Here is a 19,053-nt window from a genome sequence, read left to right as displayed (position 1 = left end):
AGCATCTTTTGGAACTTTTTCTTTTGCCATTATGAAATCCTGTAATTTAAAACAAGGCAATGCAACCTTGCAATGCCAAGTTTGTTCTTGCCTTTGTCCTAACTGAAGAGGGTATTGCATTGGCTTGCTTCCTCACACTTTAAAGCAGAGAGAGATCAAATGGGTTCTGATGAGCAAGCAAACCCGTTGTTATGATCCTTGTAAATTTATTTGCTTTGCTTTTAATAAATCTTGTTAAAGAAAATTCTGAGAGGATTTTGATTTCAGAACCGGACAACAGGGAGATTAAGCTCCTGCTTGTATTCGAACTTTGAAAACCATTTCAGACTTTTGCTTTTAATGTATCAAATTTGGGAGCTGGCCAACTGGAGAAACTCTGTTCAGGGCCAATGAGGACAGGTCAATAAATTCCCTGCCTGCTAGTGTTGATAGAAGATTAAGAAAAATATCCACAAGTATTGATTACTGTTTCCCATATTCTGGCTGAAGTGCTGAAGATAAATCACCGGGGTTCCAGGAATGGTTCAGCCATAGTTACATTTCTCGAGTGGGAATTATGGAATTATTTGAAACTCTCGGGGGAAAGATTCCAATATAGTTTGGTCGAATCCCATTTCTTTCATGCCCTACATTTATATACCGTATTTTCTGGCGTATAAGACAACTTTCTAAAGCGCGGAAATCGGCGCCGAAGGCGGGGGTCGTCTTATACGACGAGTCGTCTTATACGCCGGAAATTACAGTAGTTTCCAGCGGATAAGACAACTTTCTAGGCATGGAAATCAGTGCCAAAGACGGGGGTCATCTTATACGCCGGGTCGCCTTATACGCCGGAAAATACAGTAACATTTTTTTCTTGCTCCTTGGGCTACATCATCAGGTGATTCCAAGGCCGGATACTGGTACAACAGTGGGACCAAAAGGTAGCAAAGGTTTTGCGGGCTATCCCGGAAGCAAAGGAGATCGTGGTTATCCTGGCTCCCCAGGCCCTCCTGGTTTACCAGGTACCCCAGGTAAGACAGTGCATCTTTCCCTAAAGTAGAGCTTCGAGACAGTAGCATAGTGGTTCTCCACCTGTGGGTCGGGACCCCATTTGGGGTCGAACGACCATTTCACGGGGGTCGCCAAACAACGCAGTCTGCCATTTTTCCCCCCTTTTCCTTAGCTGTGCTCCTCCCTTTTATTCTATTGGCTTTTGAAAGCCAATAGAAGAGACTCTCTTGAATAGAGTCTAATTCTATTGGCTTTCCAAAGCCAATAGGAATTGTCCAGGCTGTCTCTGCCCTGCTGAGCCTGCCAAAAGCCCCAGTCTGCAAACGGTGCTGAATGTAGTCCTCGACTTACGACCGGTTGGGGGTCGCGGCATTAAAAAGGTTGAGAACCACTGCAGTAGCACATCAGACTGGCAAAAAAATATGGGATAGAAATATTATATTGACTAAAGCCGTTTCATATAAAGAAAATGTGTTTTATAGATGGCATATGACACCAGTAAGATTAGCCAAAATGTTTAAAAATACTTTGAATAATTGCTGGAAACGTAAACAAAGGCCAGATACTTACTACCATATCTGGTGGGTATGCCCTAAAGCGAAAAAAGTTTTGGCTTAAGGTACATACATGGCTGGAAAAGATGACTAAAATACAGATAGAATTTAAACCAGGACTGTTTTTGTTAGGAGTATTGAGGAGCTAAGTATGAGAAGGAGAATGAGTATTTAATATTGCATGTATTGACAGCAGCGAGAATAGTATTTGCCCAATAGTGGAAAAATGAAAACTTACCAGCTGAAGAGATCTTTTTTTTTTCTTGTAAAAAAATTTTTATTTTCAATTTTACATTACATTCATAAAAAATACGTCAGATAAAGAGTAAAATAAATTTATACACACAACTTTCGGTATTGCTCACCCATTTCCCCCCAAACCGCATCCACCCTCTAACCTCTTCTCTCACTTCCCTCTTTCCCTCTTCTTCCTCACTCTCCCCCTCTCCTCCTTCTCCTCAACCTTCCTACTTACTTCTCCCCTTCCTCCTATCTTCTCACTCCGGATGCAGTCCATCCAGGGGAAATGCCCGAACAATTCCTCTCTCCAAATTAAAACATCAATATTATATACAATAAAACCATTTCTACTTATCTGAGCTATTTAACCTTCTTCAACCCATCCTCCCCCCCTCCCCCCCACTTCCCAGAGCCAAGTACAGGGTTATACAAACATATTAAACATAATCTATTTAAGTTTACTAATTATACAATAACCAAAATCATACTAACCCTTAACTCTCTTCAAACTAAAACATCATAATTTTATAAACAAATCCATTACTCATAAAATAAATGAAACTTTGTAGTTCCATATTTCTTCTGAACATATTCTATCCATCTTCTCCATACATTAAAATATCTCTCTTGTGAATGGTCCTTTAAATAAGCAGAAATTTTAGCTATTTCTGCTAAATTAGAAACCTTAAATACCCATTCTTCTAAAGAAGGCAGAGAGTCCTTCTTCCAATATTGACCAACCAATAATCTTGCTGCTATTATTAAATTCAACATTAAAATAGTTTCTTTAGCATCAAAATCCACAAAAATACCCAAAAGAAATAACTGGGGAGTAAACTTAATCTTCCTTTTAAAAACCTTTTGAATGTTCCACCAAATCATAATCCAAAAGGCTTTAATATTTTTACAAGTCCACCAAACATGAAAATAGGTTGCATCTAAGCAACCACATCTCCAACATTTAGGTTGCAGGTTCGGGTACATACAAGACAACTTTTTAGGATCCAGATGCCATCTATAAAACATTTTATAAAAATTTTCCCTCAAATTTTGAGCCTGCGTAAATTTAACATCTTAATTAAGAAAATTTTAGAGTGTGCAGAAATGGATAGACTAACCTTAGAGATTAAAGAGAAAGAAGATTCAGTTTATTTTAAAACATGGGATAAATTTTTACCAATGGTTAGGAAAACGAACTAGTGAGAAATGAATGTGATATGTTATTTTGAATATATATTAGTAAGAAGAATGATATGTATTGACCAACTGAAATGGTATATGATTATTGTTTATCATATTCACTACAGCTATTTACTGTTGTATTAATTAGTGTTAACTGAGCATATGTACCCGGAGAATAGTCTGTTTGCTAAAGCTTGAAAATGTTACTGGGGGGCAACCCCAATGTTATTCCCAATCCTGTCCCAACCCAATCCCAATCCCGATTCTAACCCCACCCCGAAGCTTAATCCCTATCTTGGTCCTACCCCTTCCCCAACCTTATAAAACTCAATAAAACCTTTATAAAAAAAAAGACAGTTGCACATCTGATATATCTTTCTGTTCCAGCCTAATCTCCCCTTTACAATCATTTTTCTCACTGTAGGAGTTGCAAGGGTAGGTCCTCCTGGTCCACCTGGATTATCTGGTGAAAGGGGACAGAAAGGAGATCAGGGCCTTCCTGGGATCGCCATACCAGGACAGCCAGGAATTGATGGTCAACCAGGGCGCCCAGGACCACCAGGGCCCCGAGGACCACCAGGGTCAACCATTCCACCCGGTAAGTAATATTTCTGATCATCACCCATCAATTGCTGATCACCCATCTCGGTCAGTTTCCACAACCCGCTGTCCATCAGGTGTTAGGACTGTGTTGACCAATATGTGTGCATTTGAAAGAGCAGCTAATCATAATCATCATAACAACAACAACAACAACAATAATAATAAGTTGAAAGGGACCTTGGAGGTCGTCTAGTCCAACCCCCTGCTCAGGCAGGAAACCCTATACTGTTTCAGATAAATGGCTGTCCAGTCTCTTCTTAAAAACTTCCACTGTTGGAGCACCCACAACTTCTGGAGGCAGGTAGTTCCACTGGTTAATTGTTCTCACTGCCAGGGAATTTCTCCTTCGTTCCCTTCTTGATGAGGTTTCACCCATTGCTTCTTGTGTTGCCTTCAGGTGCTTTGGAAAACAGGTTGATCTCCTCTTCTCTGTGACAGCCCTTCAAAATATTGGAATGCAGCTATCATGTCACATCTAGTCTTCCTTTTCACTAGACTAGACCTACCTGCAACCGTTCCTTATATGTTTTAGCCTCCAGTCCGCTGATCATCTTTGTTGCTCTTCTCTGTACTCTTTCTAGAGTCTCAACATCTTTTTTACATTGTGGTGAGCAAAACTGGATGCAGTATTCCAAGTGTGGCCTTACCAAGGCATTGTAACATGATATTAATACTTCATGTGATCTTGATTCTATATCTCTGTTAATGCAGCCTAGCACTGTGTTGGCTTTTTTGACAGCTGCAGCACATTGCTGGCTCATATTTAAATGATTGTCCACTAGGACTCCGAGATCCCTCTCTCAGTTGCTGCTATTGAGCAAAGTACCACCTATACTGTACCTGTGCATTTTTTTTTTTTTGCCTAAATGTAGAACCTTACTTTTTTCATCACTGAATTTCATTTTGTAAATAGCGCCCAGTGTTCAAGTCTGTCCAGATCCTCCTGTATCCTAAGCCTGTCTTAAGCCTGTACCTTAAGCTGAAGAAGGCTGAAATAGGTGTTCCTTCTCGTTCTTGAGCAAAAAATGCTACCAGGTGGGGTTGGCAAGAAAATGAAGCAAATGTTTGAAAGATGACAATAACCACTATCTACAGGTAGTCCTTGACTTACAGCCACAATTGAGCCCAAAATTTCCATCGCTCAGCAAGGCAGTTGTTAAGTGAGCTTTGCAACATGTTATGACCACTTTGCCACATTCGTTAAGCGAATCGCTGCGGTTGCTAAGAGACTCTGACTTCCCTTGTTGACTTTGTTGTTGGAAGGCAGCTGGGATGGTTGCAAAAGGTGATCAGATGACCCAGGTACAGTGCAACCATCATAAGTACATGCCAGTTGCCAAGCAATCAATTTTGGATCACGTGACTGGGGGATGCTGCAATGGTCATAAGTATGAAAACCGGTCATAAGTCACTTTTTTCCATGCCTGTTGTAATTTTGGTCACTAACTAAATAGTTGAAATGGAGACTACTCGTAACTACCAGTATCTATTGAAAATGCTCAATGAGGTATTTATATCTGGTCCATATTAGCTGAGATTCAGGGACTCACAATCTAATCTGGATCCAAGTGCCATCCAGGGTCTCCCTTACTAAAGGTCCAGCTGTGCACATGAGGAAGATGATAATTATTGGTATCTGTTAAAAAAGTCCAACAACTGATTTCAGTCCGGATTAGCTGAAATTTAGGGACAGGCTTACAACATGATTTGAACTGCTGCAATGAAAGGCCTAATTACTTCTATTTTAAATGTTACCTTTGGGTTGGTAACCTCTTAACTAATAAATTGTTAGGGGATATATAGTTTTTATTTTATACTTATTAGTATTTTAGATTGTTCATCTGGGTAACAACTGTATTAACATTAAGATGTGATCCAGTTTGCTAGTATATTATTGTGTTGATTTGTTTCATTCTGTTTTTATTCTTTTACATTTTTGCTGGTCACTGACCAAATAAATATTATTGATTCGTTTAATCCAGGATCCTGAAATTCCACCATGTTGACTGTGCATCCGAGAATTCTAAGAGTTGTAATTTGGATTACTACCAGGAAAGCACCCACACTCTCTTTTTATTCTTTTTTTTTTTAAAGAAATGTTTCTTTTTTTACAGTAACACTCCTTAGTGCCTGGTGTACAGCATGTTGTCTTGGTTCATATATTTAAAAACAACAACCATCAATAGTAGTTAATTAACAGTCAATAATAATTAATTTTTGTAATTCCATGATTAATATATTAATTAATAGTGTATTACTTTGATCTTCCTTTCTCCCAATAATATTCTCCTTCAACCTTAAAAAAATATCATTTTTAATATTTTCAATGCATAAATGGTTAAATATAAACATTTTTTTCATGTTTGTACAAATAATAACAGCCCATGTATGACATTTTTTCTTATCAATGTGTTATTTTTCTAAAAGAAATCATCTTATTAGTTCACCATATATCCTATTCTCATAGTTCTTATTTAAGCTTAATTTCCCCTTAATATTCAGACAATTCTTATCAATCATAATTTGCTCAATATTAATCATCTAAATATCCAGATTTTCCACTTAGATACACCATCCCAATGTTTTCATATTTCATGCGTTATAAAAATACTATATTGCTTATCTATCTTATGATCTCTACCTATAACATCTTCTCTGATCAGTTTATATTTCACTTATATTTGCAAAAGTTAATTTGTTAAATCGCTATATATATCTTATTTTCAAAGTTCTTATTTAAGCTTAAATTTCCCCTTAATTTCCACTCTCTTTTTATTCTTTTGATTTTTACTGTATTTTTAAAATGTTTTTTTTTTTTTACTTGGGAGTTGCCTGGAGTTGAGTGGCCTACAAATTTAAGAAATAACTAAACAAATAAAGTCCATTTTCTTTGTCCTGGTATTCAGAATGGAGACCAAGGCTGTCAGTTTTGAAGCTCTTCTGAAGAGTGAGAAGTTTCTCTGAACTTTTCCAGCATTCATTTCGTGACTCGTGTCCTGACTCTCATTTGTTTTTCTTTCTTTTAGCTGGTCTTATTTGCGAACGAGGACTTCCTGGCCCGCAAGGAACCCGAGGTGATCAAGGATTTCCGGGGGAAAGAGGCCAGAAAGGTACAAATCCAAAATATTGTTCATTCTTTGATTAGACTGAGATCCATGGTAATAATAATAATAATAATAATAGTAATAGTAATAATAATAATAATAGAACAGAGACTAGCAGATCAACACCGGTGGCAAAAGCAAGCAAGGGTAGTACCAATAGTGATAGGCTCCTTGGGTGCAATCCCAAAACAACTGGAGCACCACTTGAACACCATTGGCATTGACAAATTCGCCATTAGTCAATTGCAAAAGGCGGCCTTACTAGGAACTGCTTCCATCCTGCAACGATATCTGTAATACCATCAAACATCCATATCTGCCTATCCCAGGTCCTGGGTAAGGACTCGATAGGTAGACAAAATGCCAAATCCAGTCTGAACATCTGGCTGACTGTGCAATGATCAATAATAATAATAATAATAATAATAATAATAATAATAATAATAATAAAGTTGGAAGGGACCTTGGAGGTCATCTAGTCCAACCCCCTGCTCAGGCAGGAAACCCTACACCATTTCAGACAAATGGCTGTCCAGTCTCTTCTTGACAACTTCCAGTGTTGGAGCATTCACTGCTTCTGGAGGCAGGTTGTTCCACTGGTTAATTGTTCTAACTGTCAGGAAGTTTCTCCTTAGTTCTAGATTGCTTCTCTCTTTGGTTAGTTTCCATCCGTTGCTTCTTGTCCTGCCTTCAGGGGCTTTGGAGAATAGCTTGACTCCCTCTTCTTTGTGGCAGCCCCTGAGATACTGGAATGCTGGTATCCTGTCCCCCCTGGTCCTTCTCTTCATTAAACTAGACATACGCAATTCCAGCAACCGTTCCTTGTATGTTGTAGCCTCCAGTCCCCTGATCATCTTTGTTGCTCTTCTCTGCACTCTTTCTAGAGTCTCAACATCTGGTATTGGTTTGGAATTTGTATTTTGTCATTGCTGCTAGTGTTGAAGCACCTGTAACATTCACAAGCTTCCTTTTGAAACTCCTTATAATTTCAGTGGTGGTTTGCCACAAAATTGGGGAGGGTGCGTTCTGTTGCCTGACTAAAACAAAACAAGGATTTCTTGAGATCCTGTCAGTAGACTCTTGATTCTGCTGTACACCACTATTTAAAAAAGCATTGTAAATGAATAAATATCTAGATATAATAAAGACATCATATAAATATAGGATGCAGTTCTAGGTAGCTTTTGGTAGAAAATCACACACTCCCCAACACTGGCTGGGCAAGCTATTGTATGTAAACAGGGAAACCCCACACTGACTTATACTGATAATGTTACCTACTCCGGTAATGAAACGTCTACAAGCTCAGAGCGCATCAAGGGAGATCAAGGGAGGAATTAAACGAACAGGGAATAATTATCGATTGGTGGCCATATTTACAGATACAATCAAAATATAGCAAAGATATGGAAGAGTATGGAATAAGTCGGATACCACAGCAATTGGACAAAATATTGACAAGCAAGAGAGGAAAATTTTTAACAAAAACCTATAAACTTTTATTAGAAGTTGAACTGGAAGAAGAAATAGTAAAGGGTTCAATGATAGCATGGGCACGAAATATAGGTAGAAATATAAAATTAGATGAATGGGAAAGAGTACGGAACAGAAATTACAAACTAACATTGTCAACCGCATACAAAGAAAACCAATATAAAATGTTCTATAGATGGCATTTAGCACCGGCGAGATTGTCTAAGATATATAAAAATATGAATCCGGACTGTTGGAAATGTAAAAATAAAGAGGGAACATTTTATCATATGTGGTGGCAATGCCCCAAAGCAAAGACTTATTGGGAGCAGATAAGGAGATGGATACAGGAAATAACAGAAGAGCAAATTGAACTTAAACCCAAAATATTACTATTAGGCATAATCAATCCAAAGATGGAAAAACAACTTCAATACATCATTATACACATAATAACTGCTGCATGCATTGCATATGCGCAATGCTGGAAAAGGGAAAATATAACAACAAATGTAATAATGTACTAGAATGTGCTGAGATATACAAACTTAACTCTAGAAATAAAAGACAAGGAATTTACAGAATTTTATGAGATATGGGACAGGTATTACAACTGGTTAGAATTGAGGAATAAAAAAGTATGAGAAGTAATGTAAATACCGTATATTCTGGCGTATAAGGCAACCCGTCGTATAAGACGACCCCCGAGTTCGGCGCCGATTTTAACGCTTGCGAAAGTCGTCTTATATGCCGGAAAGTACGGTAAGTGTAAATAAATGTAAGAGATATAGGACATAGTATTGTTAAGACAAAAGAAAAATGTACTTTGTATTTTGTAAAGAGAAAAAGAAAAAATTAAAATTAAAAAAAGAGAGAGAGCACAAAGGATTCCACGGGCGTTTAATCAAGAGAATCCGTTTTTGCAAGAAGATGCTGTCTGAATTATTTTCACTGACGTGTTTGTATCACTGCATTTCTTTCATTCAACTCATTGCGCTGTGTGTCTTGTGATTCAAGGTGACAAGGGAGACACCTGCTTTAATTGCATCGGAAGTGGCATCCCGGGCCCTCCAGGGCAAAAAGGTTTTCCGGGTCTTCCTGGAGATCCAGGTATTCATTTCTGGCTCGTCTCGTTGTTTCTTTTTTGTGCCCATTAAGACTACTGTATCCCATAAGTGTGAAGCGTTGCATTATTGCATAGGGCACAACATCATCGTGAACCGTTTTATTTGCACGCCGCAGAAATTACATCCACCCCACGAAGCAGGTGAATGGAAGGTAAAACTATGAGGAAAAACAAACATCGGTCTAGCCTTTCCCAAACATGGCTTCTTTCCAGATGTGCAGACTTTCAACTCTTAAAATTTTCAGCAGTGGCTGTGCCGGTTGGGAGTTTGGAGTTGGTTCCATATCTGGAGGAAGAGGTTCATGTTGGACAGTCAAACTTGTTGTTCTGAAGAGCAAAGCATCATGGGAGAATACACCATACTTTTCCCATGGATTTGCCCACCAGCTCAGCTGCCTCTGTTTGCATGAAATGTAGGACTGGAGGAGAAATGCATGCCATAGTAGTAGCTGCCGGTAGGATCAAAATATTAGGCATGCCCGTGTTTCTCCGGCAATGAGAGGAGAGGATCTCGTGAAATCTTTTGGGGATCTGTTAACAGCATGTTTTTTTAAAATTGTCCATTTTAGGATGTGTGGATGTCATCTCCCAGAATGCTCGCTGGGGAATTCTGGGAGTTAAGACCCATATCAGAGTCAACAAGTTTGAAAAATGCTATGGTCAGTAAATACCTCGCAAGCGATTTGGGAGCAGTGTGCTGCTAGATTTGGGTAATGCTTACGGGAAAACCAGGTGTGGCCAGATGTGAATCTAGGTTGCCCCTCCTTGCCCTGCAGGCTAGCATGGACTCAACCACGGGGATAATGTCTATGGAGTTTCTTGATCATCCAAGTCATGATTGTCCCAAAGGTGCTTTTCCAAAAGGCAACTGGACTTCCTTGGGGATTTTTTTCTTGAAAATGTTTCGCTTCTCATCAAGAAGCTTCCTCGGTTCTTCAGAACGTTTTGCTTCTCATCCAAGAAGCTTCCTCGGTTCTTCAGAATGTTTTGCTTCTCATCCTAGAAGCTTCCTCGGTTCTTCAGAATGTTTTGCTTCTCATCCTAGAAGCTTCCTCGGTTCTTCAGAAAGTTTTGCTTCTCATCCAAGAAGCTTCCTTGGTTCTTCAGAATGTTTTGCTTCTCATCCAAGGAGCTTCTTCGGTTCTTCATAAGAAGCTTCTGGGATGAGAAACGAAATGTTCTAAAGAACTGAAGAAGCTTCAGAAACATTTTCCAGGGGGAAAAAAACCCAAGAAAATCCTTTGGGACATGGAGATATAACCTTTTCTCACCTGTGCCATTAATATCTTCTTTCCCTTTGGATCCCAGGTTCTCCTGGTCTTCCTGGGCCAAAAGGTGACAAAGGCGTTTCTGGTGTAATTGGACTTATTGGGCCTCAAGTAAGCATCATCCCTGGGAACGGAGGAGAGCAAAGGACCAAACGCTTGCACTGCTGAGGACTAAAATCATTCTTGCTTTGTCTCTAGGGTCCTCCAGGGCCCCCAGGCCCTCTTGGACGTCCTGGTGCTAAAGGTGATCCAGGTGACCTGATTGGTTTCCCTGGACTGAAAGGTGAAAAGGGGAATTCAGGTTTCCCAGGACCTCCAGGGCTGCCCGGCTTAGATGGTTCTCCGGGGAAAGATGGAATCCGAGGTCATCCTGGACCCAAGGGCGAGCCAGTAAGTCAGTGGAAACGGCATAATGTTTGGAATCCCAGGATGATAAGCCTCAATCGGGAATTTTCAAGCCTAACATCCTGGGAATAACTGGGTGCTGGTTGAGGAAATTTCTTTAGGAACCGAACTGAAACTTGGTGCCGAGTTTGTTGTTGTTTTGCCTTGATTGGCCACTTAAAAAATATATCAACAAATATAAGAGAAAGCATGAAAAAGAGTAGAGTTATATGATACAGATAAATACACCAGGAATTTCAAAGTGTCATGGAGGCTATAGCTTTGTAAAAGATCAAGTCAAACTGGTTTTGTTTTTGTTTTGTGCCTTTGAGTCAGTTTTTTTTTACTCTGGCAAGTTTTCTTGGCAAGTCTTTTTGAGATGTTGTTTGACCTTGTCTGTTTCCCAGGGGTGAGAAGGGTGACTGGCCCAAGATCACCCAACTGGCTTTGTGCCTAATGCAGTGGTTCTCAATTATTTTCTGTCATGCCCCCCCTAGGAAGAATAAAACATTTCGCGCCCCCCCGCGTGACTGTCTATCCAATCGGGTCCTTTGCGTGTGTCACGTGCGTCCAATATGACAGTATTTGCCGAGGTCAAACGAGCTCCCCTTTACGGAGCCTCGCGCCCCCCCTGGGGGGCCCGCCCCACTATTTGAGAACCACTGGCCTAATGTGTGACTAGAACTCATAATCGCCTGGCTTTTAACCTAATAGAATGACTGTGGCAAAGACAAGCAAGGGTGGTACCAATAGTCATAGGCGCCTTGGGTGCAATCCCAAAACAACTGGCGCACCACCTGAACACCATCATCGGCATTGCCAAATTCAGTCAATTGCAAAAGGTGGCCTTACTGGGAACTGCTTCCATCCTGCGCTGATATCTGTAATACCATCAAATATCCACATCTGCCTATTCCAGGTCCTTGGTAAGGACTCAATAGGTAGACAAAAAAGGCCAAACCCAGTCTGAACATCTGGGTGATTGTGCAAGTAACAACAACAACAAACAACAGCAACAATAATAATTTCAAGCACAAGAAATTTGGATTTCAGTGACTCAGGCACTCCTATTGGCTTTCATCACCCAGTTCCCCTGGCTTTCCTGTTGCCTAATAAATGGCATCATCATTTGGTGGGTTGATGGGTTGCTTTGGATCAGGAAAGGGTGTGAAGCTAGAAGCAACCAGATCATGGTGAAACCAACCTACGGGTTTTATCATGCATTAATCGAGGCAGTCCTTTTTTTCGTTGCCCTAGGGTAGCATTGCTTTCAAAGGAGACCGGGGCCCTACTGGGGATCCAGGTCTTCCTGGACTCAGTGGAGAGCGAGGGCCTCCAGGACCTCCTGGATTTGGACCACAAGGACCTCCAGGAGACAAGGGGCTTCAAGGCGTTCCTGGACGGCCAGGTTCCCCAGGAGCTCCAGGTAAGTATAGTCCTCCTAGACATCTATAACAATGTGCCTACTCAGACGGGTGAAAGAACATTTGCCTGGGACGATTATTTCAGTAGAAGAGAGGAGTTTGAAGTCCCGTGCTCTGCCTGACTGGAGGGTCCGCTGTGTTTAATTCAGAAAAATGTATACATGTGGAATGGGGCGGCTTTGCCCTTTGCCAAGATGTATATGTGAAAGCACAAAACCATTTATTATTGCTACCTTTATACAAGAGTCTAGTCACAGTCAAAGCTAAATTGGCCCTCAATGAGGGTCACAAAATTCATGGGCGGCTGGACTTAAGTCTTTTGTGACAGCGTACTGATTCTAAACTGATGAGATATTTAACCCCACCTTCCAGCTCAGCCTTTTCTTCTCCTACAGGTTACATGACTAGAGGGAGTGCAAATCTATCCTACCAATACAAAACATCAGAAGACTAATCTAGAGTAGAAAATATGGGAGGGTGGTCCCATTCAGTTTGGGTTTTGTTGCGAAATATAAGCAGTTTTCCTCTTCCTGTTTTTCTGGCGCTTCCAGGGCCCAAAGGCGAACCTGCTCAATCTATTCCTGAAAAAGGACCCCCGGGACCTCCGGGCCCCCCAGGCAGAAATGGTGAAGATGGTTTTCCAGGTAAAAAGCTGCCATATTTCCTGACAACATAACAAAATCTGTTTCATTTCTGGAGGAAGGGATTTTAGGTTGGGGTGTAACCCAAGGATAGGCAACCTTGGCTCTTTTATGACTCGTGGACTTCTGGGAGTTGAAGTCCACGAGTCATAAAAGAGCCAAGGTTGCCTATCCCTGGTCTAACCAATCACCTCTTCTCTGTCCCCATTTTAGAATAATTATGGAAGACCACGGTGCTTTGTGAATTGTTAGCATGGTTGACTGTCTGGTCAGTCAGATGTTTAGTCTGGATTTGGCCTTTTTATCCACCTGTTATTTACTAACCTTGAAGGGTACCTGGCTGCTCACAACAATCAAACAAAGAATTTACATTGTCATTAACCAGGGCTTACCGATGGGGTAATCAGTGTATGATTGGAATATATTTCTTATCAGGAGACCCTGGTCAATCTGGATCACCTGGGTTGCCAGGAATCCCCGGCCAAAAAGGTGAACCTGGCTTCCCTGGCATTGGACTCCCAGGCCCACCAGGGCCCAAAGGTTAGTCTCATTCATGTTCTGTAAAGGCAGTGTGAGGTACTGGTTGGAGCAGGAGTTGAAAAAAAAGGAAAGGAAAGGAAAGAAAGAAAGAAAGAAAGAAAGAAAGAAAGAAAGAAAGAAAGAAAGAAAGAAAGAAAGAGAAAGGGGGGAGGGAAGGGAAGGAAGGAAGGAAGGAAGGAAGGAAGGAAGGAAGGAAGGAAGGAAGGAAGGAAGGAAGGAAGGAAGGAAGGAAGGAAGGAAGGGTTTGCAAGATTTTATTGGATTGGGTTGGAGTTTATTGTCATTGCCCTCTAATCTGTTTACCTTTTTTAAAGGTTTTCCCGGTGTATCAGGTGAACCTGGACTTGCAGGAAACCCTGGAAGACCCGGAGCTGATGGAACCCCTGGACTGCCTGGAGCGAAAGGACAGAAGGTCTGTGGAGAAAAATTGCTTGCTTTGGTGTGAAGGATTCTCCTCGTCTTCCATCACCTGGTGTGTTCCAGATGGTTGTGCTATTTGGGGATGTTGAGGGACTGGAATCCCAACGCATCTGAGGCACACCAGGTCAGGGAAGGTCAATTAATCAATGTAAAGATGACCTTGGTTGGTCTTGAGCCTTGGACCTTTCTTAGATTGATCAGGCTTCCTGGTCCTATGAAGAACAAACCTTGTGCTAGTTTCTTTAATCGAGATGTGGTGCGATAACTGAACAGGCCAAACAAAGTTGTTTACACACCTCTTTTCTGTAAGCAGTGCAGTCAAATACAACAGTAGGAAACATGGGATGGACCGCAGAATTGAGAACAAACATTCTGAACTAAATGTCTATGGAGATTCTCAGCCACCCAGGCCATGGTTGTCCCAAAGGTGCTTCTTCCTTGTTTTTCTTTGAAGACATTTTGCTTCTCGTGCAAGAAGCTTCTTCTGCTTTGACTGGATGGTGAGATCCTTCCATTCCCCATCTCGTCCGAGCTGAAGAAGCTTCTTAGATGAGAGGTGAAATGTCTTCAAAAGAAAACAAGGTAAGTCCAGTTGCCTCCTGAAAAAAAAACCCTTTGGGATATTCTGAACTAACGTTTTGCTATCTGGCCTTTCAGGGAGAGCGAGGATTTGGCATTCCAGGACCCCCAGGGCCACCTGGTCCACCAGGTTTCAAAGGAGCACAAGGTGCCAAAGGAGTGCCCGGCTTCTCAGGAAACCCTGGGTCCCCAGGACGGCCAGGTTTTGATGGAGCTGTCGGCGCTAAAGGTACAGAAAAGGCTATTTGGTTGTGGCAGCAGTCAATGGAGACGAGTCTGACTTAAATGTAGGGATTCGGTTTAAGGCTATTTTCTGGTTTTCTATGCCTCTTTTTGGACCCAGGCAGAATCAGACTGGATGTGTGCCAATATGAGTTCAGCATGATGGCTGAATAAACAAGTCTTGATTTGCAGTTGACTAGTCCTCCAGGGAAAGATTGAGGGCAATAGAAGAAGGGGACGACAGAGAATGAGATGGCTGGATGGAGTCACTGAAGCAGTAGGTGTGAATTTAAATGGACTCCAGAAGATGGTAGAGGACAGGAAGATCTGGAGGAACGTTGTCCATGGGGTCGCGATGGGTCGGACACGACTTTGCAATTAACAACAACAAGTCCTCCAGGATTGGAACCATCTTCTTCCAAATCATATTTTGCTCTATCTAGAACCTCTCTTCATAGTTGTGGAGAAGTGTTACAATGGGGGAAAGCAACATAGACTGGTAAAATTAATGTTATAAGGGGCGTACTGAAAGAAATGTTTTAAAACAGTACTATTCTTTTGATTTAAGAGATGATAAAAATGTATTTTTTTCTTGAGTTACACTCCACTCTTGATGGTTTCATGGATAGGGCCAGGTGAGTTTTTTGATAGTAGTACTTCCATTACCTCCTCTTCTTGATGTGGTCTGGATTAAAACTGTGATGGTTTCCCATCCCACCAAGGCTCATTCTATTTAGTTTTGATTCCAAGCAAGGTCAAGAGTATCCGTTTCTAAGTAGAGCAAACTGTGTCCTCCAGATGTCACTAGAATACAACTCTCAAATGTGTCAGTTGACTATGCCAGTTTATGAGAACATAATTCCAGGAAGGAGATTGAGTTTCAAAAAATGTGATTCCCTCTCTAAACGAACAACCATGGTTAGGTCTAGAAGTGTGATTCTGTCTGTCTGTCTGTCTGTCTGTCTGTCTGTCTATCTGTCTATCTATCTATCTATCTATCTATCTATCTATTCATCCATCCATCCATCCATCTGCCTATCCATCCATCCATCCATCTCCATTTGCAGATGTAAGTCTGGTCAGGTCAGTTAACGTAGGATTAAAAAAACACGATAAATATGAAACATGAAACGACACAACACAGTAAAAAGCAACAGAAACCAAAGCCAAATATGAACATGTTTAGAATCCTAATCCATTTTCCAGTTCCTGGGTCCAAAAAGATGGGTCCAGTGCAACACCATGTCCCCCCACCCTGACCCTTGAAGGAGATCCAGAGGGATACTATGGTCAATGTTCTCAAAAGTCCCTTGGATAACCATTGCCATTCTACTGCCTTCTCTGGAGTCATGGCTGGTGTCTCACTGAAGACCCAAGTAGGTGCACTTCTGAAAATGAAACATCCCCGTCCTCTCATTGCCAGCCAGTTTTCAATAATACATAAATTATTGAACAGAATCCATGATGGATAGGGGACTTTGTCCTTCCAGCTTCTTCAAAGGTACACAAGGGTTCGCTGAATGCTGCAACATGCATATTTCAATATGTTATTTCTAAGAACATATGTAGCTTCTGAAATATTTAGTTTCTTGAAACCTTCTTTTTAGGTGATACAGGACCACGTGGCCAGCCTGGGCTAGCTGGACCTCCAGGGATTCCAGGAGCTGGTGTGCAAGGACCACCTGGGCCACCCGGTCTTCCAGGACCAGCAGGACCACCAGGTAAGTGTCCAAGTATCCAGTTAGTAAGTGAGTCAATTCCAGATTAGAACTGTCAGCCTGAATTCCTGAAAGGAATGGAGCACAGTCTTCCCCAACTCTTTTGGCAACTCCTGCTCCCAGAATTCCAAGGCGACATCTAGCTAGGAATTATGGGAATTACAGTCTCAACGCATCTGGAAAAGGCTGGATTGGGAAAGTCTGGGTTTGAATGCAACAAGGCAATATTTTAGGGTCCTGTTTTGGAGTTGCTTTTAGTAAAGTTCAGCTGAGCTAAATAAATGGGAGTGTAGCCTTAAAACAATCTTAAATAAACAAAGGAAGATAAATTATGCAGTTGATACATAGCTTATCCTCCCTAGATATATACAGATAGTCCTCGACTTTCGACCACAATTGAGCCCAAAATTCCTGTTGTTAAGTGAGACATTTAAGTAGGTTTTGACCCATGTTACAGTCTTTCTTGCCACCGTTGTTAAGTGAATCACTGCGGTTGTTAAGTTAGTAACCCGGTTGTTAAGTGAATCTGGCTTCCCCCATTGGCTCTGATTGTCTGAAGGTGGCCAAAGAGGAATCACATGACCCCGGGACACTGCAGTCGTCATAAATACAAATTTTGATCACACGTGAAAAATGGTCATAAGTCACTTTTCTCAGTGCTGTTGTAGCTCTGAATAGTCACTAAATGAACGGTTGTAAATCCAGGACTCCCTGTAATATGAAATCATTGTTCAAATGACCAACAGCTCCAGTGAGACCAAAAACCATTCTTCATTGGATCTATGGAGGTCTACAAAAGATATAAATGCTTTTAAGTCGAGAACTATCTGTACTTACATCTAGCTCTTGTTTTTCTGAGTGCGATTTTGCTTCATTTGAAGAGTAGGTTAGAAATTGATGTTAACCAATGTTGTAAATCTCTTATAATTATATGACAGGAACTTAACTGGGCTGTAAGAATAGGTTGCATTTAAGAGGGCTTTAAACTGAGAAACATCGAATCCTAAAACCCTTAGCCACAGTAGTAGCACTTTCAGGCAAATTGCACCAAAACCTCTTCTCTAACGATCTCAGTGTGTTTTGGTTCTTCTTGTACACCCTGCATGAACTGTAAAACACAGATTCATTTTAAACCACGATTCTGTCAAATGTGAGCCACCATTTCTATTTCTTGGAAGAAAATCTGTGCCTGGAGGTTCAAGATTCACTGCATGTTCACACCTACATCGCAAAGTACACCCAACATTGTGCATCTCTTTCATTTGCTATTATATCCATTTTATTGTTCTTATTTAAAAAAAAAACAAACTAGAAGAAAATGTCTTTCATTTTTTTAAAAGCGTTACTTTTTTAAAAGCGTTACTAATATCTGCAAAAATGTTGGCCATGTCAATGGATCATGATCAGGGCAATATAGCTTGCCTTCATCGTACGTTCATTGAGTCAGACCTGGGAATGTGGCATCTGTAGGACTTCCTAAATAAAATCTGAAGCCCTCAAAGAGCACCAATCTCACAGGGCTTTAGTGATATGGTTGAGGGACTCCTGCTTGAGCCTGGGGTTGGATTAGAAGACCTCCCAGCTCTGTTATTCTCTCATTGTTATCCTGATTCTTCCTTAGGATCATACCAATATTTCAGGTGAGAGCATAAAAGATCTTCCGAATGGTATTATCGATATCTGGGGATATGTTTGAAGTTTTCATCATTTGGCAGGTGTCCAGTGCATGAGATTGCATGATGACACCTGAAAACCACGCCTCTGTTGTGTGGTTGGCAGTTTTAATATTTGGAAAAAGTTCTTCCAACGGAACTTGAATCCTATGGATATGGACCTGTAGCTTTCTTGGTAACAATAGAAATTATTTTGCCAGAATGTTGTCTGGCCTCCCTTTGTAAGCTATCTCCAGATTTTCTGTGGTCTCTAACCCAGAACGTATCAGGTTTGACCTATCTAGCTTTTTGACAGGAGTAAAGGAGCACTTGATGCTGTCACTGAGCTGATCTGATACCAGAGAAATGATGCATTTAAAGTCAAAGTTCTAGCCCATGAATGGGAACCAGAAACCACTTTAGGGACCAGATCCATTTCCCCGTCAGCCCAGCCAGTCAGCTAGTCAGAAGTTGGCTTACGGTTAATATCCATTTCTCTGTTACTGCTTACTTCTTTGGATGGACACCTTCATTGTGGAGGAAAGAAGTAAAATACAATGGGATGTAAGGCACAATGCATGGAATTATGCCTTCTTCAAGAAGAAATGAGGATGTTCTCTAAATGTAAAATGATAGATGGACCACCCTTTTTCCAAGGGTGTAGGCATGGAGGCAATCAAAGTGAAATGTTCATTGGGGTCTCTCCAGGTGACCATTAGAGAAGACAGATGGGATCTGAAATGCAGACAGCAAGCAGTAAACAGAGAAAATCTAATCTGGGGAGAAATGAAGGAAGGAGTAAGCAGCAGAAGTTGAGATGATCTATAGAAGAAATGGAGTAGAAAATGAGAGCACCTAATGGGTAAAACCACATCTTTTCCTTTTGGAAAAGTGTGAATCCATAACTATCCAAATTTGTTTTGTTACTCC

General features: G+C 41.0%; 1 protein-coding gene across 4 annotated transcripts in view; it reads left to right on the top strand.

Annotated features, from left to right (window-relative positions):
- Window positions 1-19,053, top strand: part of COL4A5 (collagen type IV alpha 5 chain) — a 138,058-nt gene that overhangs the window by 74,349 nt on the left and 44,656 nt on the right. For all 4 annotated transcript variants that reach the window (XM_039348727.1, XM_039348725.1, XM_039348726.1 and 1 more), the window contains exons 19-30: window positions 881-1,013; window positions 3,394-3,567; window positions 6,599-6,682; window positions 9,167-9,259; window positions 10,584-10,654; window positions 10,742-10,933; window positions 12,185-12,353; window positions 12,903-12,995; window positions 13,428-13,532; window positions 13,847-13,944; window positions 14,610-14,760; window positions 16,361-16,474. In XM_039348727.1, coding sequence (XP_039204661.1) covers window positions 881-1,013; window positions 3,394-3,567; window positions 6,599-6,682; window positions 9,167-9,259; window positions 10,584-10,654; window positions 10,742-10,933; window positions 12,185-12,353; window positions 12,903-12,995; window positions 13,428-13,532; window positions 13,847-13,944; window positions 14,610-14,760; window positions 16,361-16,474 — 1,477 coding nt within the window. The remainder of the gene's footprint in view (window positions 1-880; window positions 1,014-3,393; window positions 3,568-6,598; window positions 6,683-9,166; window positions 9,260-10,583; window positions 10,655-10,741; window positions 10,934-12,184; window positions 12,354-12,902; window positions 12,996-13,427; window positions 13,533-13,846; window positions 13,945-14,609; window positions 14,761-16,360; window positions 16,475-19,053) is intronic.

Source organism: Crotalus tigris, unplaced genomic scaffold, assembly GCF_016545835.1.
Source record: "Crotalus tigris isolate CLP2741 ecotype Arizona unplaced genomic scaffold, ASM1654583v1 scf7180000018172.2679963, whole genome shotgun sequence".
NCBI classification, from domain to species: domain Eukaryota; kingdom Metazoa; phylum Chordata; class Lepidosauria; order Squamata; family Viperidae; genus Crotalus; species Crotalus tigris.
Note: the sequence above shows the minus strand (reverse complement) of the source record. Positions and strands in the feature narration are given on the sequence as shown.